Below are 26465 nucleotides of genomic sequence, written 5' to 3'. Positions count from 1 at the left end.
AGATTTATCTTTAAACTAAAAGCCTGCACTTTGTAATGTGAAATGCTTTTATGTGTAGTAGCAAACTGTTCATGGCTAATTTAGTTTTATTCTTACCATCTTACTTCTGGAAAGTTCCTCTTTCTCATTTTATCATTAGATAGTAATTAGTATTCAAGGGAAATTGGTCTTAATATATTAAAATTGGTTTAGTGCCTTTAGACCTGTACCAAAGCCCATGTCTTATTGGAAAATGTAATTGGGGACTCTGTGTATGTAATTAATTGTATTGCAATTAAGAACTTTCATTAAGCAATATACTAGTACATTAAAGTAATAAGGGACATTTTTGCAATGCAGTTAACTTTATATTTTGTTGTTTTATCGAGGAAATACAGGTTCACTTGCTCTTTAATAGGCTACATACAGCATTTCAATATTCTGATATTACTAATGTGTCATTTTTATATGTCCTCTAGTGCTTACAGGAGTCCCTTTTGGATAAGGCTCCTTATTTTAGCTTCTTACTTATTTTCAGGCTCATGCTTCTGGTGCCTGTTGTTTCATTACTGTTTGTCTCATTTGAAAATCAGGATTTTCTATGAGGAGGTTGGACTGAGTTACAAATATAACTCTGTCATTCACAGTAGTTCAAGTACTAGAACAAAAATACTATCTCTATACTGAATCTGGTTTTTAAAAAATGAAACAGAACAAAGCAAAAAAACCCCAACAACAGAGTAAAGATCTTCAACTGTTGTTTCCAGACTGGGAAATATGTCAGTTTTCTGGGTGACCATGAAATCTAGAGACTGGAAACTAGTGCCATGACTGTGACTTCCGAAATACCATAGTGCTTCACCACAGTGGCCATCTTAAAGAGTAGAAGTATGTAGCCCTTGGTACCATTTTTGCTTTTCATTCAGCTTCTGTGGGCAGAAAACACCACTGGTGGTTTTTAAAAGTAGGAGGCTGTGGTTTAATGTTTTGTATGGTTCTGCTGCACAAGCAGTCTGAGCAGAGATGGAGAGCAGTCTGACTGGCCGGGAGGTCCTTCCTCTGATGAGGACTGAGACGGGAGAGTTGTTAAGAATCAGACGGATAAAGAAAAGACACGTAGCTGCATGGAATGCATACGCTTCTGTATGGGATCTCCTTCCATCCAGCACCACACGTTCTCACACGGTGGCTTTGGTTTTAGGCATTTAAAAACATTTCTGTGAGAACTTCATCAGCCGTGCAGTGTCTGCAGTTCTGTCCAGGAGATGGAGTCTGCAAACACAGACTGCCTGCGCTCTCCACTGAACCGGACCTAACTTCATTTTAACCTACATTGCACTTGAAGTTCAGCAGCGTGGGGCAGCCTACACGGTGTCTGCACAGCCCCGAGCACAGCAGGGCGCTGCTCTGCCAGGGTGCCTCTAGTTGCTGCCGAGCAGAAGCAATGATAACGAGTAGAGCTTGTAAAAGGTGGTGGGAGGTTGGTCTCAAGTTATCCTGGTACTGCCCAGGGTAGCGCCGAAGCCATGGCCGCCAGCGCAGGGCGAGCCAGCCGGCCGTGCAGGCAGCAGGCATCTGCTGCTCTGCCCCTGCAGGCAGCTGCCGCGCTGCCGGCCTGAGCCCTGTGTCGCTGCCCGCGCCAACCCCATCCTGTCCGCGCCAACCCCATCCTGCCCGCGCGCACGTGCCCCGAGGGTAGTGCGGAGGGGTTGGCACCAGATGTGGCAGTGCCAGGATGCCGGAAAGTGAAGAGACTCCCCGTTCAGCTGTGCCACGCGTTGCTCGGTCCCTGGCTTGGGGACGGCGGGGCAGAAGCACAGGTTTCCCCTCGGCTGTTCTTTTCCTGCTCCGCTCATGGATTTTCCTACCCTACGTCTCCAATAATTAAACCCCTTTCCTGGGCTAAGGGAAATGCTTCCCTCGTAGCTGTGCTTTGCGCTTCATGCAGGTTCTTATCATGTGCCTTGTTTATCCCACACCTGACTCCAGCTTTTTTCACTTTTTATTCCACAAAGCAAATCTTAATTAGGTAGACTATAAGGAAAAAATACAGAGGTCATTGCAAACTGAGTCTCTATGTTGTTACGCGAAGGAGTTTGTTTCTGGAATAGGAATCTGTTCCTCCCAGGACAGAGCGGTCTCTCTGCCAGCAGAGCCATATTGCTGGGTCGGCTCTTGGGCTAAATAATAGACCTGGAGCATCCACTTTACTTGATTGTCTTCCCAAGCAGAAGCTTTTACATTCAAAAGCCATGCTGTGATCTCCATTACAAATACCCTGACAGGCCTGTAAATATTTGACAGGTTTATTCACAGCTGCTTGCATGTGGAAAATATTTTTATGATTTTTCCCCCAATCAGCTGGTGGAGATGGCTCTTCCCTCCGCTGCTGAACGCCGGCAGTCTCGCAGACATCCTCGCAGAGCTGCGGGGTAAGAGCAATATGCCAAGTTCTGCAGTCAGGTTTTTCCCTGCAGGGCATTTCTCTCTGTTGTTACTGATATTACTGCTATTATCCAATGCACCCTCAGGGGTCCGCGTGTCTTGCCATCTTTAGACAGATGATCTGTTTTGATGGTGGAGTTCCTGGCTGCTCTCCCAAGAGCAGCAACTGTAGAAATTCTGTAAACCTGAATCCATTCACAAAGCTTCATAAAACAAAGTCGGCAGAGGTTACTGATACGCGGAGGATCTGAAAGGCTTCCAGAGCAAAATCCCACTGTTTGGCTGCTCCTGCAGTTTAGACACTGAGAAGGTGGGCACGTTTTTAGTTACAGTGACAGTTTTTTCCCCTGGCATATGATCTGACAGGCTGCTAATTTTCTTTCTAATACTTTTAATTTGGGTGTGTGAAATTCGAGAAGACTCGGCTTCATAATAGCCGTGTAAAGTCGACACGTAGAGTCCCCACTTTGCCGGCAATTCAGTGTGGACGGTGAGGTTGGAGTGGTTTGAGGGCAGGCGGGGGGGACTGGAACACAAAGGCAGCAGTCCCTGTGGAGCATCGGGTGGGTCTTGATCTGTATGAAGTATTTTAAGAACATTTTGCAGGAGATGCAGGGATGAGGTTAATATGTTGCCGTTCTTTGTGTTATTTCCGAATTTCTTACCCCTACCGATTCAGTTTGTCAGTGCTAACCCTTCTTTACGTACAACGCCGTAGTTAAAACCCGGCTGTACGGAGTGCTGCCCCTGGCACAGAGGCGAGAGTCTCGTCGCCCGCCGTCACGACGCAGCGGGCGCTGGGAGGAGGCAGCTTCTCTGAACCCTAGAGCGGGGCTTCGTTAGGGGCAGCGCTAACGACCTCCCTGCAGACGGGGGTGCGCAGGGCTCGAGGTTCCTCTCCCCGCTCCCAGCAGTGACCCCCCCTGCGCTGCTGGGGTTCACGCCGTGTTGCTGTCTCAGGGGTCCTTCTCTGTCCCCGGCCCCTAACTCCCCTGCGGGCAGGGGGATGCTCGGGTGTAACCGCGCCGTGCCGCGGCTCGTATCTCAGCGCGGCGTGCCGTTGTGACCGCATGCCGCAGGGACGGGCTGGCTGCGTGACCAGGGGCCGCTGCCAGGGCCGAACGGGCATTTCACTGGTTTCCGTCGGTGGAAGAGGGTCCCGGTTCGCTCTCGACAGCAGGGCAGCAGTGCCATTGCCATCCTCCTGCTTTGCTTTCAGGCACCGCCGGGCCACAGTGTTTCAAGATGCTTTTAAGTGCACCAAAAAGTTTGACATATCTCAGTGTATCTTTGAAGTACTGCAGCATGAGGGTTTGACATGATACATTATGATAATCCATAGTATAGAGACATTAACACAGGGGTCTTTGACAAAATACATTGTAATGTCTCTGAAGGAGCCATTACAATTTATCTTGTCATTCTGGAGCATAGAGTGGTTGCAATGTTAAGATGGCTCTGCATAAATTCACAGGTGGACTGTCTCATTTGATTTTTGGAATTCTTTCAAGTCAAATGGCATGTCCCAATTTGTAGCTTAACCCTTCGCTGTCCCCCTTCCCCGAAGAAAGGTCCCGGGTTGTGTGTCGGGAGCGGCGGGGAGTAGGCAACACTCTGGCCCGCTCTGCTGTGCACTGGGTGGAAAGCTTATGTGACTAACGTCTGTGAAATGTGCATCTCCTACTTTACGCTCTCAACGTGTATTTTGACTCATTTAACAGCAAATGCTAACCTTACTTCGATACAGACGTGAAAGGTATTTATCATAAGCAGTGGCATTTGTTACTGAATTATCCGATAGAAAAGGGAATGCTTTCAGCCAGCAGCAAAAACGCTCTGTGCTCAGCTGGGGTTTTTCTTCTTTCTCGCCTATGTTTGTGCCGCTTGTGGCCACCACCCCGACAGTTTCCCTTGCTGAAGCAAACGGCATGTACTTCTGCAACTCTAAATTACCCTGTTAAAAGGGAGCCCGCTTCTGCATCAACAGTATGTGTCTGAGACGAGTGCCAGGGTTTTCCTCCCCTGGGAGCCGTAGCCTGTCCTGGCAAACAGTCCCCTTGTCATCGGGGCCCAAATGTGGAAACTGGCCGTAGCTTCCCTGCAAGCTGAGGTCCCCAGATGGGGTGGGAATGTACATCCCCAGAGGGAAAGGTCAGTGTGGGAGGTGTTAGTATTGAGGCTGCTCCAACTCTGCAAGTCTCGAACAAAATTAATAAAAAAATATCTCACAAGTTCTTAGCCTGCTTTGCTGGATCTTTAAGACCTGTACTAAAATTCCATCATCTCATCTTCCCATTATTAAAATTTCAGCAAAATATAAAGTTTTCATTAATCTCCTGCAGCAAATTTAGTACCCTGAACTGGCAGTTGATTCAGCTTTTAGGACTACATTAGCTGGGATATTAAACAAAATGTGTCATTCTTCAGTATCTTCTGTAAGAAGCTAAATCAGTTTTCAAACATATTTATACCACTTTATCTAACAGCATCTGAATGATCATTTAGAGCTGAGATGCTTTATTAGCAGCTGGCATAGAAATTACTCTGCGCAAAATTATATATCGCATTATAGTAATGTTTAAATTGGTGTTAATCCAACGTCATAAAATGTAAAAAATCTTTAAAGTGCGTTATATTTTTTCAGTAATTGGCATTTTGGCTTAATGAGATGTTACCTTTTATAAAGCCAGTACCTGCAGTAGTAATGAGAATACTAATCAGTAAATAAAGTGCAGCTTCGGCGCCGCAGGGCTGAGATCAGAGTGCCCGAGGTGCTGCCAGCGCTGCAGCAAGACGCCAGCGTCACGTCCCACGTGGGGTGATGCCGAAGCACGGGGGAGCTGCGCTCGTGCGTACGTCGAGGGCGGCACCTGCAAATGCTGCCCTGGCTGGGGACAGGCCCCCCCTTCGCCAGGCGCCCTCCTGGGGTGACAGGCTGTGGGTGTCCCGGAGGGGATCCCACCGGGCCAGCCCCCGGGGATGGCTGCGGTCCGGGGGTGGCTCATGTGATGGGAGGATCTGCCGCTGGGATGTTGCGCTGCTCTTCGCGTGGGATGCAAACGTGTCTCGTAATGTCCTTAACGAATTAGTGATTTTGTCTTTGGATGGAGGGTGAGAATTTCCTCTTCCCAGAGACGTTTTGTTCTTTCTTTAAAAGCCATCTGCAGCTGCAGACGTCACAGCCATACTTACGTGCTAGCTGAATCGTATGCTGTATTTTAAACTTCTCGTTCATTATTGTTGGCTTGTTTTGCAGGTTCAAGAGGAGAAGAGGTCTCGGAGGAGGACCCTCAGATCGATATAGCTACAGTGCAGGACATGCTCAGTAGCCACCATTACAAGTCCTTCAAAGTCAGCATGATCCATAGGCTTCGATTCACCACTGATGTTCAGTTAGGTAAATCAATCCGTACTATAACGCTTAGGAAAATGGAACGGTTCAAACCTTTGGCCATCTCTAATAGCTAACTGTCCATCTCGGACATTTTTAAAGCAGTCATTATCATGTTGGTCTATTTTATCGTGGAGCATATCACTTGAAAGTGTTGCTAGCATTTCAGCAGTTGAAAAAAATTGCTTTCAGTTGAAAATACTTCAGTATTTTTATTATCCACAATCAGCTAGCACATGTTTCTTCTGAAAGAAGGCCATTATTTATTGACCTCATCTCTGTTTTTTTAATTTGGACTTCCTAATGGAAAGCTTCTTGCCAACTGTTTTGTTATTTTTAAATGAGGCTATGCAAAATTAGGAATGGTTAGGTTTTTCCTTTTCTGAGACTGAAGGATTTTAACGACCAAGTGGAAATTTGAGGTGGAACAAAATAAAAGTAGCATTTTCTAAAGGTTTTATATTGTCCTTATTAGCTTTTTGAATGCTTTTGAAAACCCGAAGGCCAAGGGATGACAGAATCTTGAATTATAAAAGCCCCATTACCGTTTTAAAATGATTGAATGGCTTTTTATCTTTGTGTTTAAATTGTGAAAATTTGATTAATGATGCATTGGTAGGTGACCTGTGACATTCCTGCAAATACCTTCCATAAAGAAATGATTCAGCAGTAAAATATTAAGTGCCTTAATGTTTACAAAATACATTTATTCTGTAGAATTCAGTAGACTTGTTAAACTATATGAGTTCCTGTATTATTGTCGCTACAGTCTCTTCATTCTTCCATCCTTAAGCACATATAAAAGTATATGTCTCTCATTTTTACAGAAGAGGCTTTCTTAGTTTATTTTGAACTGTCTTGTTAAGGAAGGATTTATATGCTGGTGCTGAAGCAGGACAGCGCTGGGCATGTTTTCTGCTTTTGAGCAAACTATCTGGGTGTGATAGTTTGCTTCCAGTGAAGTTTGACTCACTGTATCTGGAAAGTGTCAGAAATGAGAGCTTGAAAAGGTCATGACAGATCACTAAAGATAAATGGTTAAGGGAGAATAGCTGTTAAATGAAACAAATGGCTTAACTTGTGTAGCAGTGAAAGAGCTGACCCTGTCCAGTAGTGTAAGGACCATAAAATTTCCCTTTTATAACAATCTGTGAACTTGTATATTTTTGATGGCAGTACGCTGACAATGTGATTTTTATAACCTAATTTTTTTTTTAAATCAAAGAAAACCACAGTGGGATATTCAAAGTTTGGGCAAATGTACAGCATCAAAACCTTTAAATAAAGTCAAAATAAGTGTATGTTGCTGGGGCTTCTCCTGAATTTTTTTTAAGATATTAAAAGAGCAATACTGGTAAAATAAGCATTGAGGTGCTATTTGGATTAGGGCTACTGAGTGTTAATGTGTACATCTTCTGTGAGTGACAGATTGCTCCATACAATCTGAAATGTAAAATAATATGTGTAATTTTTTTTTTCCATCGCTCATCAGTAACTGTGGTTTGGGAGCTATTTTGTGTCAGTTTAATGATGGCCAGTTGCAAAGACTTTTCTCTGTAGCATTTTTATGTCATCAGTTTTATATCACAGCTGTAGCAAAGCGACGGTTTTTCTAGAGGACATCGAGAATCCAAAATCATTCCTTTGCTCCTTATTGACAGTATCGATGATGTCGGTAGCTGTGCAGGAGCGTATCGGCTGTCAGGCTAGCTGAAATACGGTACAGTGGTTGCACTGAAAATATCCGTGTGGGTTTGGGGGTGAGTCCCAGTTTCCCAGGCTTCACACGGAAGGATTTTTACATGTGACAGAACCCAGACATGGTGGAGAAAACACTCAGCGTAGCTCATCTCCACTCCCTGCGCTTTGCTCCGACATTGTAAGACATACACGTCACTGAATTTGAATAGGTTCTGTATTGGATTTTATTTCAGTTGTATAGAACAGCGTGAGCTATGTTTGTGAATTGCAGTTTGCATACTGGTACTTTTTGAAACAGTTTAGCTGTTTGGAGGCCTGGTCGTTCAATCCGAGGCAAAGTTTACCAAAAATACTGGAGTAAGCTCAATCTTCTCGACATTGTGCTTAGTTCTTCTATATTGAAAAGCGATACGTAAATGACCATGGGAGGAATGACCACCTTTTGACTGATGGTTTTATTACAGTGGAAAGCTTTAGCTGTAGCAGTTTAAGGTCTGGGGTTTTATGTTTTAGCTCATATTGCAGTGTAATGCACGTACTGTAGTACTCTCAACATTTTTACAAAGGTTCTATCATGTTGTGAAGGAATAAGACACATTTGCTTTTGTATCACATTAGCAAAACTAAAAGAAGCGTATTATCTTGGAAGATTACTGCTGGCAAATATTTCAGAAAAGGGGGGGCAGTTGCAGACCCCAACAAAGGAAGCAAGAACAGAACAGTGTTACTGGACTAATACATCGATGACATTTCTTTTGATAAAATGAATGAATTAAAAAAAATAGTAGAAGAAGCATTTTTACTTGGTTTTTGAGTATGACTAATTTGTGCTGCAATACAGAGACTGCAGAAGCCACATACATAATACTGTTTTGATTTTAGGTTTCAACACATACAGATTGTGAGAACAATAACACAAAAAAGACAACATTCTTTGTCAATGTGCTCTTTGGATGTGTGTGAGCTTAAGCCAGTGATGTCGAGATACAGAAATAATGGATGAAGTATACAGCAACAATTTGCAGATAAAAATAATAGAAGTTAAAGTGTATTTTACATGATAAAAAAAAAGATGAAAGAGGAGGAAGTCTGTTACATCTGAGATGGTTACAAAATCCATGCTTGGTGAAGTAGCCTCTGCTGAAAAGATTGATGCAATGGGGAGTGACCTTGGCTTGGAGCAGGAGCTGGTGATGTATGTATGAGCATCTCTCTGCTAAATGGACCCAGATTTGTAGCACTAATATACATGGAAGCCCAGAACCAAACTCAGGATGGCAATAAATCAACAGCCACTTTGGGTGTCATTTCTGGTTTATATTCCACTATTGTTCTATCACTTTAATTCATGTCACTATCATCTGTTCATCTGGAACAGTTTTATATAATTTTCCAGTGGAGTTACCTGACAAATCCTATCAAATTAACAAGGTGCATTAGCAATATTGACTGACTGTGAATTCTGAAGTTGCAGGACCATACAGTGTAAATTTTTTAAGGATGTTTTCAGGGGTGACGTTTTTAGAGGAAGGGATGGGGAACAACCCTCGCACACAAAGAATTTGTACCTTTATTTTTAGAACGTGCCTTGACTTTTTTCAGGGAGAAAATAAGAACTTGCACCATCAACTTTGCGTATTTTCCTTAAACTACAGAAAATTCCATTTTGAATAATTAACCATTGCAGTGAAATAACAATGCTGATTTTAAATAATCTGTCCAAAATTAAATTACAAAACAAAATGGGCTCCAGATACAGCATCAGCCTGCTCAAATTACCTAGTTCTAGCAGTCCTTGTGTTAATTGGACTCTTGATACAATGCTTAATTGAAATGTGATCTCTCTGATGTGACGTATGTTTAATGACAAAGCGCATTCTTGGATTAATAGAAGGGGGGAGGGGGCTGGTGGCGTTATTACAACTTAACCATAATGGCCAGGGTTAAAATGAAGGTAACCTTGTATTAGTGGAAAGGAGTGCAGCAAGAAGCCCGCTGTGTAGGTATCTGCTCCTTGCTCTCTGTATGCTTTGATTTTAGAGTTGCATAAAATACAAACGAAGGTGGTTTGCAAATTCTGCAGCTATGACCAGACTTTAAGAAATATTGAGTTAATTTTGGAGGGCTTGGGAGAGTCGTTATGTGTGTGGCATCTTACTTTTATTTTGTCACAGCTCTTAAAAGTTTTATCATGAGCCTCTTTCGGTTTTCTTGTGCTTCAGATGAGCCAAGCATAATGTATTTGAAAGCATCATAGCCAAAAGCCTCAAGAGGGAAAAGGTTATCTCTGCTGTTTTTCCAGAGATGCAAGAGTTAAATGATCTTTAAATACTTTTTTTCTGTATGGCTTCCTTTTGTTGCTTTCTCATGAGCTTCACCAATAACTCATGACTGAAGAAATGTAATTATTTTTAAGGCTCCACACTTCTTGATGTAAAAAGCACGCTGGGAAGTTTGTTCAGTCGTGTCAACAGCTACTGAACAACGAGCTTCTGTTCATCAGTGTGGTGTAGCAGGGCTTTCTCTTCGCAATACTGCGATGAAGACCGCTATAAATTACAGCGAGCGTCCCGGGCCGGTTCCAGCACGCCGTTAGCCCGCAGCCTGCCCCGGCAGCGTCCCGCTGGAAAGGCTGTTCTTGCACGGCTTCGGGGGTGACACGTGGAGGGACGATGGAGGAATTTTCTCCTCTCGCTCACAAAAGGTCCGCTGCAGGATTCGCGCGCGGCAGCGCGCCGTATCCAGGTCAGCCTACGCGCAGCAGGAGCGAAGCGCCAGCCATCTGGGGAAGCCCGTGTTGGGAAGCGGGGCCCGGCGCCCGTGCCAGGAGCTACACAAATCCTCAGCTTGCTTTCAAAGCAGCCTAATTAGAGCTGGCTTTAAAATGCCAGCAGTGTAAAAACGCACAGGATCGCTGGGACTGGATGTCTTTGTTTATGAGTATCTGGGTAACACAAAGAGCGTTTCTGTAACACTGCGAAGGGGTGTTGTCCTCTCGTATAGAGGATATAGTGTATATGCTGTATAGGAGATAGAACAGGGACGGTGTGTGATGCTGTCTATTGCATATAACACTGGTGATTGAAAAACTAGCAGTATCTTTTTATAAATCTTGCAGCTCATGTAGCTACTGCTTCCAGTAGAGCTCTGTATGTGTTGGGAAGAATTTTTTCTGTGGTATTTCTTTCTTGTTGGTATGCTTATGCAGGAGAATAAAATGCAGATTATCGATGCAGTTTGATAACCATTTGCTTTTGGTTTCAAAAGCTCCTGTGCTTTCAAAAAGCCCAAAAGGGCAATATACTTTCATCCCATTTAAGATTTATAAAGTGTGTCAAACGGCTGATATGAAATCGCTTAAACTGATCACTATTGTGGCGCTCTATTCTTTCTCATCTCAGGTATTTCTGGAGACAAGGTAGAGATAGACCCCGTTACTAATCAGAAGGCCAGCACTAAGTTTTGGATTAAGCAGAAACCCATTTCAATCGATTCTGAACTCCTCTGTGCCTGTGACCTTGCGGAAGAAAAAAGCCCAAGTGAGTAGTCCTTTTTATTTATGTTCTCTCTTCTCTGCCTCCCTGTATGTGCTAGATGTCCAAAGAATTATTGCTACCATGTCCTTTTCTTTCTATAGGTGTATTTTATTCATTATAGGATGTTTTTAATCTGACTCGATTCTGTTATAGAGAACACAACATAAACAGATACACATTTTATGAGTGTCCTTTTAATGCTGCTTACAGCTAATGGCATCATTAAGAGTGTTTCTTGCCCACTATCAGTAGCTGCTAATAGTGTCATACCAAGGAAACACTGGCTTTGCCTAGCTAGTGGAAGTAGCACAGTAGTGAAATACATGTTTCAACATAATTGCAATTTTTTTGAACTTCTTAACATCCAGACTGGTTTTAAACAATTTCTTAGGTGCAGTTGCGGATCTTGGACACACAGTAAGTATCAGCGCGGTCTATATTTGCTTCAGCTGTGGCTTCAGGGTCACCAGGATTACGACATGCCACTCTGAGAGTTCAGTTTCAGGAAAGCAGTGACCGTGCCTGTCCAGCAGTGATAGCTAAGCTAGCTGGAGGATGGGTTGGACATCCCAGTTGAGCCAGTCATCATCAAGAGGTCAAAGTTTGCTACGTTGAGAGCACAGCTTCAAAAGCCAAGTGCTTTTGCTTGTTGTATCAGTGGAATAATGAGAGTCTGTATCTGTAAAATTTGTTTTAAAAAGCACAAGATAGGCCCTGGGGGAATTGGGCAATGTCTCCCGGTGGTGCCAAAATGAAACTATCTACTATCAAAAAGTAACTGCGGTTCAAAAGCTCAGGTGGATTTTATTACACTTGTGCTTTTGCAGGGTAGGGATGCTAAGTATTAAGTACTTATCTGCAAGGTGACAGAGAGGGAGAATTATGTGATACATATTTACAGAGGTAATGATCTGTTGAATTCTCTTGGAAGAGTAAATTTATGGCTGCCACAGATTTTATCAGCAATTATTGAACTATATCCTTCTCCCCTTCATTACCCCTTCCTACTTCCGTGTTCTTAGTCCAGTCATTGTCTTCCTTTTCTGTCTCTTCAGCAAGATTTCATGGTCCTTGAGAAAGCATGATCCCAAGGTGAGACTTCCCTAATGACCAGGCAGTCCAAAACATATAACAGTTGTCTTTATAGTTCAGGGGGTGGTTTTGCGCTTGTAAATATATTAACCCCTCTGGGTTTGTAGCCACATTTCATTCTGAATGCAATCACCTGTGGTGGTAAAATTGTGCCCACAAAACGGGGCTGTATCTGAAAAGCCAGCCTTGAAACGCGAGGTTTCCAGCTCGCATTCCTGTAACATGATGGTCTGAGACCTTCAAGCTGTCCCGAACACCTCCAGAACTGCATCCTGCAGGGGATGGGGCTCCTCAGCCCCAGGGGCAGCACCTGCTGCTGTAGGAAATTACGTTTGTACCCAAAGCCTGCCAACCCAAGGGGAAATAAGGGACAGAATTTCAACCCCCAAATAGAGTCTAGCGGTGGAAGGGCAGTACCTTCACATGGAGACTGTTGAATGAAGAATCGTGGTCACTTTGGGAAGCATGCTGACAGGTTACGACAAAGGCAACCTGTATGATACTGGGGTTTTTTATTTACTCATTTTCACGTGGCTGTCATAAACTTCTCCTGTTAAATAAGTGTTCAGCATAGTTCCAAAAGGAGAAAATAATTCCTCCTGAAATCTGCTGACCTCTTCCCGATTCACTAAAGATGTTCCAAAAGTCATTATTTTAGGCCAGTAGAAGAGACTTTTAGTGTGACATCTCAGAATGATACATTTTGGGGAACTCTTAACAGCAGATCAGTATCTCTTGAATGTTAAATGGAAAAAAGTTATTTTAGTAGCATAAAGGAATGAAACTCACTGTATTTCACAAGTTTTGCCTGTGATTTTTATCAGCATAGTGATATATGTTTGTAGCAGTTTGCATCAAAAATTATTCCCGGATCTTCCTTGAATGAATTATTGCAAAGAAAGAGAAGTTGAGTAAAGATAAGGTCTTTGAGTTCTGCAGTATGTTTTGTTTTCATGTTTTTATCTCCTGTAACACAAACGTTCTCCATCTCGTCTTTCAGAAGTGTTCTGCACATGTAACAGTGCTTGTACAGTTACACCGGGTGAAAATACAGTGTATGTTTTATTAAGCTGCCTGCCTTCCCTAGACATTGGCAGTTGGGGTTATAATAAAGTTGAGTGCTGCTTTGCTAGACTGACTTCTTGTAATTCTGAGGAGAGGTGAAGGATTTGCAGGAGCCTCCAAATGTGACCTTACTCTTTAGTAAGGGGAAGGGGTTTTGGGAGTAGAGTTTCATCACTGTGATCAGTATATCTGGAGATTTCTGCAACAATTGTTCCTCTGAATGTGGTAATTAACACAGTTTAATATTCAGTTAGCCCTTACTTTCTGCAGATTAAAGAGATTTCAGAGTTTTTACTGGTACTTTTCTGCAGAAACGTAAAAACAGAAATTGTGTTTCAATACAGTGGAGAGCCTTATGCTTATTTTCTGTTAGTTTTCTCTGAAAAGACAGGTTCATGCAGCAAAGCTGTAGTGGCACTTGTGTGAGTGTTAAAGGACTCAACAACTTCAGAGATGACGTGCTGTGAATATTTACAGATGGACTCGGAGTCGTTCTGGATGGGGCTGAAGCTTTCCTGTGCTGTGAGTTCGCAGAACTTGTAGCTGTGTTCAGTGAAAACAGAAGATGAAAATAGAAAGCTTTGGCATCTGATTTGCCTTTAGTGTGGTTATTGTAGGCAGGAATGGCTGATGATTTTTGTTTGTCCTTGTAGTAGGCCTGGGTCAGCATTTGAATGTTTATTTGTAAATTAAATCAGACTCCCTGAATTTAGACAGAGGGAAGAGGTAATGGCCCTGCTGGCTCGATCAAATGCCATTAGAACCTGAAAACACTGTGTTATAAACGGCTTGTTTAAATCAGGTTCGGTCTGATTATCACGAGAGATTCTGAATGTTTTGAATCTTGAAAGGAAGCATCCTATCACTGAGAAATAAGATTTAAGCCTTAATAAAGTAGTTGTCATTTTTATAGCTGAAAAGAGCTTTGTATCTCAATTAAGTGTACATAATATAAAGTCTTAAGGAAGCAACATAATACGTTTAATACAATTATATCCCTTTGCAATAGTGTAATTTAAAGGAAATCTGATTCTGTTAATGTCTCTTACATTACTTGGACAAAGGAGAAACTTCAGTGTCACTGACCACTGCCTTTTTACAAAGTGCACTGTGGACCAAGCGCGGCTGTGATGGATGCGTCGTGGCCATCCCTTCCGAGGGCCGGGGCTGCCAGGCTGCCTCGGCATCCGCACCGTGGGAGCGCTGAGCCGGCGCTGGTGGGTGGAGGGGTGAGCAGACCTCAGGGAAGGCCTTTCAGTGGCACTGAGGCTAATCAGTTGGGCAGACTTACAGTTTTCAAAATACGTGGGGTTCTTCCATTCATGTGTATTTTATGGTAGCTGCAGAAAGCGGATTTCTTTGATAATTTTCTTGAAACGCTGAAGAAACGTTCTCTGTAATCCTTTTTCTGCTTTTTTTTGTTTTAATAAAGCAGATACTTCTCAGCTGCTAGGTCGAAATATCCTTAATATTAAGGTAGTCTAAACAAAGGTGTTCTGTAGGTCACGGACTACATTGGTAACTTCAGTGTGTAATTTAATTGCTTGCTTTGCACCCTGCAGCTTAAGATTTCCTTTAAATTCTTATTCCATTGTTGCACTGGGGCTTAACAGAGTGTTAACCTGGTAATAGGCACAGGGCCTCCCCATTATATGTCTCGCTATCGAGCGGTTCTGCATGACTAGTTAAAAAAGATGGCAAGAAGATTAATGAAAGCCGCCTAGTACAGAAGGGGGGTAGGTACCTTTGCAAGACTTCTAGCGAGGAGATATTAGAGCTGAACCAGAGCTTGGCTTTTTCTTTATCCTGCGACCTTTGAACCTGCCTTACTGTCGAGAGCTGCCAGCGGAGCCGACGTTTTGATTGATGTTGCTACACGAGTCAGTCTTTCCCATTGAATTCCACATCTGCACGAAAATAGCTTTTCTAGCAGTATTCATACTGGCTGTAAGTGATAGCCAAAGTGATGCCTGAAATGCTTTTATGTAGTTTTCATTTAAAGCTAAAGGTATTTGATGTTTTAATTCAGTATCCAGTTCCTCCAGATTATGCACATTGGGTAATACTAATTCAACGAATTCATTATTGGGTTGTGAAAGGACTAAAAACATGCAGAAAGCATTGGGAAGGCATGGATTCCTGCTGCTTGGGGAGCTTAAATAGAGATGTTGCACGTTTGCTCAGAGCCCTGCAGTGGAGCCAGAGCAGAGAGGCAACAATTATCCATGTGCTCTGCAAATGGTGCACAAAATCTTGTGTGGTAGTTCCTAATATTCATGCTCCCGCTGTGAATAATGCGGTGTGTGAAATAATAGAAGAAAATTCATACTTGATAGGAGAATAATCACAGATTCTCCTCAAAAGGTAAAAAACAGGTTCAGCGGAGAAAATGGTCCCAAACTTCAGTCTTGGAGTGAAAGAAATCTCAAAGTGTGTAACAGAAAGAAATGAGTCCAAATGCTTGTGGACATGCTGTTTGCAGAGCAGTTAAATGCCTCAGAGGGAAGGCAGCGAAGGCGCAGATGGCGCTTGGGTTTGCTGCGTTTTCCATTTTCTGTGGCAGGCTCAGGACTGTGCCCGGGTTGGGGTGGCCAGGCTGAGCCCCGGCGAGAGGCCGGGGGTGTCAGGGAGCTCGCGAGCTGCCGTGCGGGTTCGGCAGTAGTTCGTGGGGTGTGCTGCACCAGAGGAGGGGTCTGGCAGCGAGGGGAGCCGCGTCCGCCTGCCTGCGCGGCTGAAGGAGCAGGCAGCGGTTTGGGGACGGCTTCGCTGCGAGAGACTCTCCTGCCTGCTGCCCCACGGACATGGCTGCAACTTATTAAATCCATCCCTCTTGAACAGCCTTTTCATAAAAGTACTCTGGAGCACAATCAGGAGTGTGCATTGCCTCATCCTTTTAACAAATATGTTTTGTAGCCCTATTAAAAGGGGTCTTCATCTATCCTGTCAAAGCTATTCTGCTGGGGTTTTTTAGTTTAATTACACTATCCAATTAAAACTCCTTGCTGCATTTTGATTCGCTTCTCCTTGGGCTTGAGTGGATATGACATTTACAAGGCTCGCCTTTCAAGCAGACAATGGCGTGATTGATGAGGTGCAGACGCAATGAAGGAGGCGATTGCCATGTGGAAACACTGCTTAGTGCATTTTGATTTATTTATCATCTTTTTTCCCAAACAAGGTTGCTGGTGAAGAGGTTTTGGGCAACCCGAAGTTCCACCTCAATTTTCACCATTCTTGCAAAAATCTTTATTACTATTCTGCCTTTGATGATAATTTGAAGAAGAAACAAAAGGCTTTGGGGGGAAAAAAAATCCAGATGTGTGAACAGTTACCACAATTTGACATAAAAGTGGATGTATGCAGCACTTTAATTGCAACTTTGCTTTCAGGACATCTGGAAACAAGACATCCACTAATACCAATGTTTTCTAATAAGCCTACAGTAGAATATAAAGACCTGAGTTGTAGGAAAAGCGATCCTGAAATATGCTGCTCCCTGAGAGAATGGGGCAAGCCAGCAGGACAACAACTGTTATTTTTTTCCTTAACGCTCATATCATCTGTTCCCACTTAAGTAATGCCTTGGTCTGAAGGAGATCCATTACAGGTACGTGGCGGGCAGTCTGAACTCATCGGTGGTTCCACTGATACCACTGGGGTCAGGATTTCATCCATAACTCTGACTGCCGTCGCTACCTCTGAAGGAGACATCACCTCTAAAATATGTACCTCTCGGATAAATATCGCTTGCATAAAATGGGCTTAACCCCGCTTTTACACGCAGGACAATATTCCCGTTCAATCTGTGCTCGGTACTATATCCCTGATAACCCAGCTGCAGCTGCGGTGCAACTTGTGACATCCCCCTAGAAGAAAACATGTAAGTTTTCTTGTTACTAGAGGTTGTCAGGATGGGCGCTTTGGTGGTAATGCAACACTTGCATTTTGGTAGGACCTTCAAGCCCTGCTCCAGGGTCACGGCATCATTTTTGAGGTAGCACATGTGGATTTCAAACAACAGTGTCCCTCCCTAAAGCTTTCAGATTAAATATAACAGTGGTTGGTGAGCAGAGGTTACCCCATTTCATGCAGTGGTTTAAGTAAATTTGCCTTTGTATAGAAACATTGTTTGTGTGTGTTTTATTTTCATCATTACTTGCTTTTTTACTAGTATATTTCTAATTCTTTGTAATCCTTTCTGAGTCCGTGAGAAGAAGTTACACGGTTTGATCCTGTTGTAGTCACAATTTCTGAAATGGTGAAAATCTGTGATGTCAAATGATGCCCGTAAGTGGTTTGTTCTTCAGAGAGGTCTTTCTCTAGCTATTTATTCCACTAATAACTCTTAATTGTTGACTTCTGCCTTATGGCCCTGTAATGACAAAGCAATCATCAAGGTATATTGAAAAATTAACATAAATTTGCATTTTCCAGTGTTTGTTTTCTGTTTTGTCTAATTCATGAATATTCTTTTCATCCTCCATCTAATTAGTGATTTAATTCAGTGCATGCTGTTTTAAAGAGTGGCATTGGCAAAAGAGAGGTTTTTGGTACAGTCCAAATTGGGGAATGGGAGAGGAGGCAGAAAGACTATTTCTAGTCTTGGCAGATTTGGTAAAAAAAATTGTCTTTTCTTGTGCAAATTCACATCCTTCCAAGGTTTTCCGGACAAAAAGTGTATTTTTTTAGACTCTGATAAAAAGAGTTTATTACTTAGATTAAAAAGTGAAAATTTTTTTCGCCTGTATCAAGTGAAGTATGGTGGGCTGCAAAGCTTTTGTGTATTTTCCCAAGACTGTAACTTGCAGAAATCAGCACAGGATTTACCAATGACTGTATAAGCACATATTAGTCAGTAATTGGAAGCTGTAATTCAGCAGTATTTCTCACCTGCTGCACGTAAACACAGAAACACTGAGAAGTCGGGGGGATGAAGCGCAGGGTGGAGGTTGCATGAGTACAGTTTCACCAAACCTGCGGAAGATAGACAGGAGAAACGTGAGCAGCAGATTTACATGTGGCTGTGCTACTGGGTTTGGAGGGATTATTGGTTATGCCGTAAGCAGCCTCTTCCTTCACTTTTTTGGCAGTAGAGTAATGTTAAATATTAGGAGATATGCCAAACAGTTGAATTTAAGACATCGTGCTGAAAAAGTAAATGAGCTCTCCTCGGTGAATTTCCAGTGAATTAGCATCTTGCCCTTCTGCCTGAGTCTGCTGTAGGCTTTTCTCCAGGTATAACCACACAGGAACCTATTAGTGTTCCAGGGTTAGAAAAGATTTATCAGCATTCAGAGCTGAGGCCAAAGGGCACCGACGGTAGGATGTCGTTTTCCTGCTGTCGCAGTGAGGTTAGCCCCAGCGCCGGCTGGGGAGGCACGGCAGGAGCGGGGCTGGCACGGGGCAGCGGCACGAAACCTGCTCAGGTTTGCTGAGCTCGCCTTGTGGGTTGTACCTACATCAGGACAAAAGCCTGTGATAACAGATGAGTTTCTGTCATTTCATTTGCCTTCCATAAATGTTTTAACAGATAAACATAGTTGGGAATAACATGTATTTTCCGTTGCACAGCTGATTAATTCTGATTGCAAAATATTGAGATTTCCCCCTGTTCAGTTCACCCTTGCCATCCGCTGCAGTGGCTGACATTAAATACACTTCTGCGTGGTCTCGGTGCAGGGCAGTGACAGACAGCACTGACATTTGCTGGAGTTGAACACTTGTGTTTCAGACCCGCAAGCTAAAGGACACCAAACCATTGTTCGTGTAGGAGTCATGGTAATGAAGCCATTTGTGCGGTATCTGCATTTGTTTTAATTCTGCCATCATGTGTGGTAGAAGCCACTTGAGCTGCTGCTGTTTGTTACCTGATATTCTTATATGGAAATATAAAACCAGGGAAGTTCCTATTGATCTCTGAATCGTCAAGGGTGTTGCTCTATTGGAAAGAGGTACATCACATATTTAAGCACTCTTGGAAATGGAAATCAATCTCACAATTCATAAATTCCATCTGGCTAGAATAGTAGCAGAGCAAAGTGCCAGTTATGATTTCAGTGAACTAATATTTCATGCTGTAAATAGTATAATGTGGACACGGAGCACATAAACATAATGCTGTAATGGGGCTTTCTAAAGAAAAGTCGTCTTAGCTTCTTTCCACTTAATCGCCTGTCAGGACGTAGGACTGGGTTACGCGGCCCGCACGGCAGGTCGCACACAACCGCGGCAGGCGCCCGAGAGTCCGTGCGGGAGCGCAGGTCCGCGGCTCGGCCAGCGCCTCGCTGGAAAGGCAGGGACTGGAGCAGCCTCCGTGCCGGCGGGACCGGGAGCGCCTGGCTGCGGCAGCCGGGCTGCGGGGCGTGCTGCGCCGGAGCGGGTGCGTGGTGCTGGCGCGGCACGGGGCGGCCCTGGGCGAGCTCTGCCTCCTGCTGTGTGGCACATCGGGGTTGTTACTGGCATCTGTTGCTCTAATTGTCATCAAAAGAGCTGACTCCTCACAATCCTAAAGTAAGCGCTCGAAATAAAGGTCTGCGTCCTGCTTCTGTCAGCTGTACAAATACTTCTGCCGGAAAGGAGGAGTAGATCACCGGTTTAAAAGAAAGATAGAGGTACTGGGGAAGGTTTCCTCATCAGGCATGATGGAGGCTGTGATCTCGCTTCATTTGCATATTTAATATTTCATTCTGTGGTTCTGTGCCCACCTCTGCGGGGCGACGCGCAGCAGAGCTCGAGAGGAGCACGCCGGCGGCACGCCGGGTCTTTCTGCTCCCTGCACCCCATGCGGGCTGTGCCGCTGCTACCGGCGCGGCCGCGGTGCCGCACACCCAGCCCGCTCTCCGCCAGGTAAGCGATGAACGCGCCGAGAGGTTTAGTGCCCGCACCGTTGGCTTCACGGCGCGGGTCGATGCTTGCCTTGGGGGAGGCGGGCGACGGCGCGCCAGCCGAGCTGGGTGCCGGCGCTGCGGCCGCGGTGCCGTGCGTGGCCCTGCCCGCGCTGCGCCCGGACTGAGAGCGAGCCGGCAGAGAACCCGCCTGGAGAGGAGGAGCCGTTCCGCTGGAAGCGAGGGGCTCGGCTTCTGGCACTTTCCGAGCCCGCCCAGCCTTTCCCGCCGGCTGAGCCGTGCTGGGGGCAGGAGCCTCCGGAGCAGCCGGCAAGGGGAGGGCAGCGTGGGGAGAGCGGGCTTCTCGGGTGGAAGAAAACGTGGAAGGAAACATCTAAACCGGGTGAAAGGAGTCTTGATTCGTGCCAAGAACCACCCCACAAACTTCCAAGACCCAAAACAAAGAATCTCGTTGGAATCCTCCAGACCCTGTTTTGTGCCATTTTAATTTTCATTTTTGGTAATCCGTTTCTGTAACTGCATGTAATATTAAATGCCCAAGGAAAGCTGTGGTAGCTCGTGGGGCGTGGTGCTGTGGCACGTCCCCAGGAATGGTGCAGGGGCACTTCTGGAATTGTAAAGACACTGAATTCAGTCCCAAGCAGACCCAGGCATGCATACATTAACATACTGATGAGCTCGCAGCTAGGAATTCCCGCATTTTTAGTACCACGGAGGCATCATTTTTCAAATGATTTAAAGGGGGGGGGGGTATTATTATTAGCCAATTTTTCAATATAGAATTTATATTCCAGATTAGTGCATCATAATGGTGTTTAATTAACATGCCACAATAAAATACTCGCGTCTCAAATTTTCTGGCCGAGCATATATCAGTCACTTTTTGGAAATCTGGAGAATTAGATAATGTAAATAAGATTTCAAATTAGCTTTCCTCCAGGAAAGACCTTAATTTACAGTAATGTGGCTTTTACTTTACGGATTACTAACTTTGACCTTTGAACTGAATAAATTATGAGCAAACTGATGGAAAAGTATAATGTATAGAATATGCTTAATTTTAATTTTGAAGCCATGAACATCCATACAAGTGAAGGATATTTTGCCTTCCCACATGTTCTGCATATAGACCTTTATGTTAAAGCCGTCCCTCCTATCCCGCCTGCCGTACTTTTAAAGGTCAGGAGTTCCCATGCTGTTCTCTGAAGGCAGCCGTGGAGGCTGGCCAGGCTGTCAGCACCTCGTGTCCATTTAATCACTTAAAACCTCCATTTGGGACTGAGCAGCGGTGAAGCCCGCCAGCAAAGTGCTATGTAGATAGAAATTACAGTTATACTTCAGTTTTGATTGTCCTCCTTGTAGGAAGGGAGATTCCTGGTTTTGAGTATCTGTTTCATAGCATAGTTGCTGCATCCTTTTGTATTTTACAGCGGTGATGTTTCCCTTTGCTGTAAGCAACTGGGTAGGTTTGGGTGATGTTTTGGGGAGAGGTTGTTGGAGTGATGATTCTGGGGTTAATTGGCCTTTTATTTTAAATATGTCACTTATCTTCTGCGTGTGATGATTATACAGTGAATAGTTACATAAAGTAGTCCTAATGTGGTAGTTTAACTGAAATATAGTCTTGGGCTGAATGGGAGCTAACTAGCCATTTGATAGATTTTTGCATTTCCTGCAGTGGGGATGTGATGGGAAAACGAACTTTATTGAATAGAGTTCAGCTGCTCCTGTAAGCCACCACTTGCCTTAAATTGAAATGACATGAGAAGCCTGTCAGCGTTTCATTACTTCCTTCTGTTGTGCTGATGGTATGCTAAGATCACCATCTGTGTTTTTCTTCTGTCAGGCACACAAGCTCTGCTGAAACTTTACAGGAATATTCTGAACAGTTTTTTTTCTTATCTTTACAGGTCATGCAATATTTAAACTTACATATCTAAGCAATCATGACTACAAACACCTTTACTTTGAATCAGATGCTGCTACTGTCAATGAAATTGTACTGAAGGTGAGTATTAAATTTTAACGTGACCCAAAATCCTGGGTGTTTTACCGCTTGTTAGACATGAAAGTATTCAAGAGGCTCTGGAAATACATGAACGGTGCAGTGCCTGAGGACCACTAAGGTGCATTTAACTTACCAGGCTAGTTGCCTGGTGCCTATTATTGTATTCATTTTTCAAACAGCCATACAGCAGGCTGTCTGTTTGTGTATAAGATTTCCTTTTATACTAGTTTCTGGTTAATAGAGACACCGGTTTTCTGTGGAATTTCATAGGAAACTACCAAATTTCATTGTGTCCAAATAGTTTCCCCCTCCAGACACGTGAGATGGTCTGCAAGCCCCGTGTCGTGGCGAAGGTGCCGCGCGGGGTTGGGTGCCCTGCGTCCGGCAAAGCACCGCGGTGCTGCCGGCGCTGCCGCGGTGCTGCCGGCGCTGCCGCGGTGCTGCCGGCACGGGGCCCAGCCTCAGAGACCCGGGCAGGGCACGCGGCTTGGGTAAGCCCGCAGCCAGGACGGCGAGGAGCTGGGGGAGCAGCCGCCGCGGTCTGCGAGGGGCTGGAGGAGCCGGCGAGGGGCTCGGCAGCGGGGCGGGCAGCGGAGCAACGGCCCCGGCACCGCAGGGGCTTCCGGAGCCGCAATTAATGTTGTTCGGGGATTCCGGGAGGGCTCCGGTAAAACCGCGCGCTGACGTGATGTTCAAGGCCACAGGTTGACGCCGGGTTCACGGCTCCAGCGCCGGCCCGGGCAGAGGCGGTGACATTGCCAGGACAGCGCTTCTCTCCTGCCTCTTGCACGTCTTTTCCAAGCGCGGGTGTTTGTACGAAGCGAACAGGTTCTTCTTCTCGCCGTGATACTTTATCAGAATTGTTTGCTTTTCTTGTGGCTCAGTACATACGTGTATTGGCTTGCTTTCTGAAACAAATTTTTCTATCGCTCTTGGAAGATTAAACTTAATTTTCCACAAGCTAATATTTTATAGCAATTCAAAATTTAAAAAGCAGTAATTTTGGCAAGCCATCTGTTATGTTTGCCTTTATTTTCTGTGTGGAGTTTAGAGGATTGCTAAATAACTGACATACAATGAAATAATTTTTATCAATAACATAGAAGGTGAATGTATTTGCGGGGTTTACTACTTACTTTGTGAACTGTTAGGCTGATTCTTTTGTTCCTACTTTATCTTAAATAAGCTATTTAATCCAGAACACTTGACACATCTGAGACTGGTCATAAAAGGCGGCTAAAAAAAAGGTTTGGTATGAATAACATGAATATTCAAGAGAAAAATATTATTGAACGGTACTTTTTTTCTGAAGTTGAAGATTGTTTATATAGAACATTTTCTGGTTTCATGCATAAGTTACCAGTTTGTTTTCAATTCCATCAGCATTAGGAGATGCAGAGAAATCAGACTTTTCAAATTAGGCTTTTTACATGATCAAGTGAGAAAGACCGAGGCTTTATTGACCATGAAAATTCCCTATATTTTTATGCCTTAAGCTGTAATATGCAATGAAAGTGAAACACTCTACAGTGCATAAAATTGTGCAAGTTTTAAGCCACAGCATATTAACCAGCTAATGGCAGACCAAAGGGCATTTTTATCTTTTTGATTCTTGCATTAACCTTCCATTAAAATTATCTATGTGATTATCACAAAGCACTGGAGATAATAAATTTAGGGAATAGCAGGCTTGTTAAATATCATTTAAAAATGCTTTCATCAAGTAAAATGTGCCAAAACACAGGGAAACTATGAGATTAGCTGAGTATGCAAACATCGTAATGAAAGAATTATTTTTATTGAAGCTGATAAAGTCTTTTATTGAAAATTACTATATTAGACCAGCACTCTGGGTCTTCACGACTTGCTGCGCTCACGCAGGGGTTTGGGTGACAAGGAGGCACGAGGGGAGAGGGATGCTGAGAGCCCGTGGCTGCCGTGGCCGCCCTGCGCCGAGCCGAGGGCTGCGGGAGGAAGAGCCGGAAAGCGGCCCCGCGCAGAGCAGGGCTCTCGGAGCTCCGGGTTCTCTCTGCCATCGTTTTGTTGATGGCCCGCTGGGACCAGTTTCACTAAAGCCTCATTCAGTTGGGTGCTGTGAGGGTCCCTGCCCTCCCCGGGCTGTCCCACTGAAGCACCGACAAAATTAAATACTGTTTCATGTCTTGCAGGTTAACTATATTCTAGAGTCACGAGCAAGCACAGCCAGAGCAGATTATTTTGCTCAAAAACAAAGAAAACTGAGCAGGAGAACAAGCTTTAGCTTCCAGAAGGAGAAGAAGTCAGGACAGCAGTAACGCCTAGCCTCGAGGAGAGCCCGTCTGCCGAATTCGGAGGAGGAGACGCTCCCCACCGCCCGAGACAGGTGGGAGCCAGGACTGCGGTGCTCCTGCTGCCAACAGGCAGGAGCAGCCGGGGAAGAAATCTGAATTATCCCGTCTCTCACGGTTGGAAGATTATCCCTCGTTGGTGATGGGAAGTCTCCCCTGTGACAAATATAAAGAGCCATATCAGCCGGAAAGAAGACTGTTACGCTTCAGGTTCCTTTGATTAGAAATAAGAGAATGACGTAGACTGGCATCATTTAATTACTGTATTATGTACAATCACAAGAAGAGATGTGATTACATATTATTTCACAGCCTGGTTAAAATAAATTATATACATCTGTAATACACCCACATACACACAGGTATTGCTTGTGACATGATCAAATTTCTAAAAACAAAATGTAGGACAAATGTATCCATTTTTACTATTAATAAACAGATGTAAGCTTTTTCAAGGTCCATATGATGCACAGTTCTTTTGGGGGGAGGCTGTAGTCCCAGATGGTTTCACTTCTGTTGCTGAAGTGCAGGAGGCAACCGTGAGCCAGGGAACAGCAGCCATTGCAGGGGAGCCGATTTGTGAAGAAACGTTGAGACAGTCAAGTCTGTTGTGGTTTGTTTTGTTCAAAAATATTTTTATTTAACTGTGCTTTTCAGCTTTGCATACATTTTATTGGAAGTTACTTGCTGTAGTCAGCACGGTGTTTTGAAAACCAAGGCAGCGTCTCTGCGGTTGAAAGGAGAGCATCCTCCTGCCTGCGCGAGCTGCCCACGTCCGCCCGTGGTTCCACGGCTGCTGCTGCACTGGGGTCTGCTCTTCCTCTCCGAGACAGCTTGCACCAGAGGACTGAGAAATGCCTTCACCTTTTCTTAATATTATTCTTTAAAAATAAAAATTAAGACTGACTTTGTACTGGGATTTGTAACTATTTTGGCCTTGTCCGTCCTTAATAATACATCAGGGAACATGTGAATGGGATTACTGGGAACCAGAGCTGCATTTCTGGTTCAGCTCACCAGAGGTGTCTTTCATAAATCCGTCCAGGTCGTTGAAGCTGGAGCTCTCTGCACTGCTGCTGTGGATTTTGTATCAAGCAAATGCCCCCAGTTCGAGAGGCGTTTAGCCACAGCCGGGGCTGCAGGGCAGGCTGCAGTGCTGCGGGTCCCGTGGGCAGACCAGGCTCCCTCCTGCCGCCCAGCCTCGCCTGCCGCAGCGTGACCTCTTACGGTGTCCTACCTTGCTTTTGTATAGGGAAAAGTTTCTGAGCCTTAACACATAGTTTAGGAATAAACACTAAGGCAGAGAGGTCTATTTGTCACTTACCTGTTGCATTTAAGTTCTTGGTTTTTAAAGGTTTAGCCCTCCCGGAGCCGGTGTCGGTGCTGCCTCAGGAGGGGAGCCCTGCCCGCACCGCGGGGGCCAGTCTTCGCTGTACAGTCTTCCATGGTATCTGCAAAACAAGAGAAACAATATTTTATAGTATGATATTTTTTAATATTTTATATGTGCAAATGCAGCACAGATGCAATGGGGAAAGGCCCTTCAAATAATGCAATGTAAATGACTCCTTTAACCACTTTGTGAACTATTTAACATTAAAGTTGTTATGTGAATGTTCTTTTGCCACCTAGTTTCAATTCTTTTTAACTGAACTAAAAAATTGCCTACGTTGGTATCAGAAAGTACAGAAGTCTCCTACTTGCTTCCATGGCCGTAATGCTGTTGCCACCCACTTACATTTCTTTATTATAAGTAGGTATTCAATATACGCAGTATTTTGCTTTCAGTAAAGCCTAAAGATTCACATAATAAAAAAAAAATCTGCTGTCTAAACTGTGGTAACGTTTGTGGGTGCATAGTCACTTGCCCAGGCCACGTGTGTTTACAACATCTCGTAAATCACCTTCCACTTGCTTTATTTTTAGTGCAGTCTTCCCACGGAGCTGGGACACGCAGCGCATCCCCAGGGAGGACGGGCAGGGCGGCAGGGACGGGACGCGGCTGCTGGAGGACACTTGGAGGGCTTGGTGGGGAGCAGGCACGGTGTGGAGCCCGGAGTGAGTTTATTTGCTTCA

The 26465-nt window shown here is 44.4% G+C and overlaps 1 protein-coding gene across 5 annotated transcripts in view; it reads left to right on the top strand.

Annotated features, from left to right (window-relative positions):
* Nucleotides 1-24840, top strand: part of MAPKAP1 (MAPK associated protein 1) — a 108843-nt gene extending 84003 nt beyond the window's left edge. For all 5 annotated transcript variants that reach the window (XM_030000267.2, XM_030000270.2, XM_030000265.2 and 2 more), the window contains 4 exons: nucleotides 5681-5821; nucleotides 10918-11055; nucleotides 21965-22062; nucleotides 24231-24840. In XM_030000267.2, the coding sequence (XP_029856127.1) occupies nucleotides 5681-5821; nucleotides 10918-11055; nucleotides 21965-22062; nucleotides 24231-24356 (503 nt within the window). In that variant the 3' untranslated portion in view covers nucleotides 24357-24840. The remainder of the gene's footprint in view (nucleotides 1-5680; nucleotides 5822-10917; nucleotides 11056-21964; nucleotides 22063-24230) is intronic.
* Nucleotides 24841-26465: the final 1625 nt, after the last annotated feature.

The sequence above is a fragment of the Aquila chrysaetos genome, chromosome 24 (genome assembly GCF_900496995.4).
Source record: "Aquila chrysaetos chrysaetos chromosome 24, bAquChr1.4, whole genome shotgun sequence".
Taxonomy (NCBI): domain Eukaryota; kingdom Metazoa; phylum Chordata; class Aves; order Accipitriformes; family Accipitridae; genus Aquila; species Aquila chrysaetos.
This window is presented reverse-complemented; position numbering and strand designations above follow the sequence as displayed.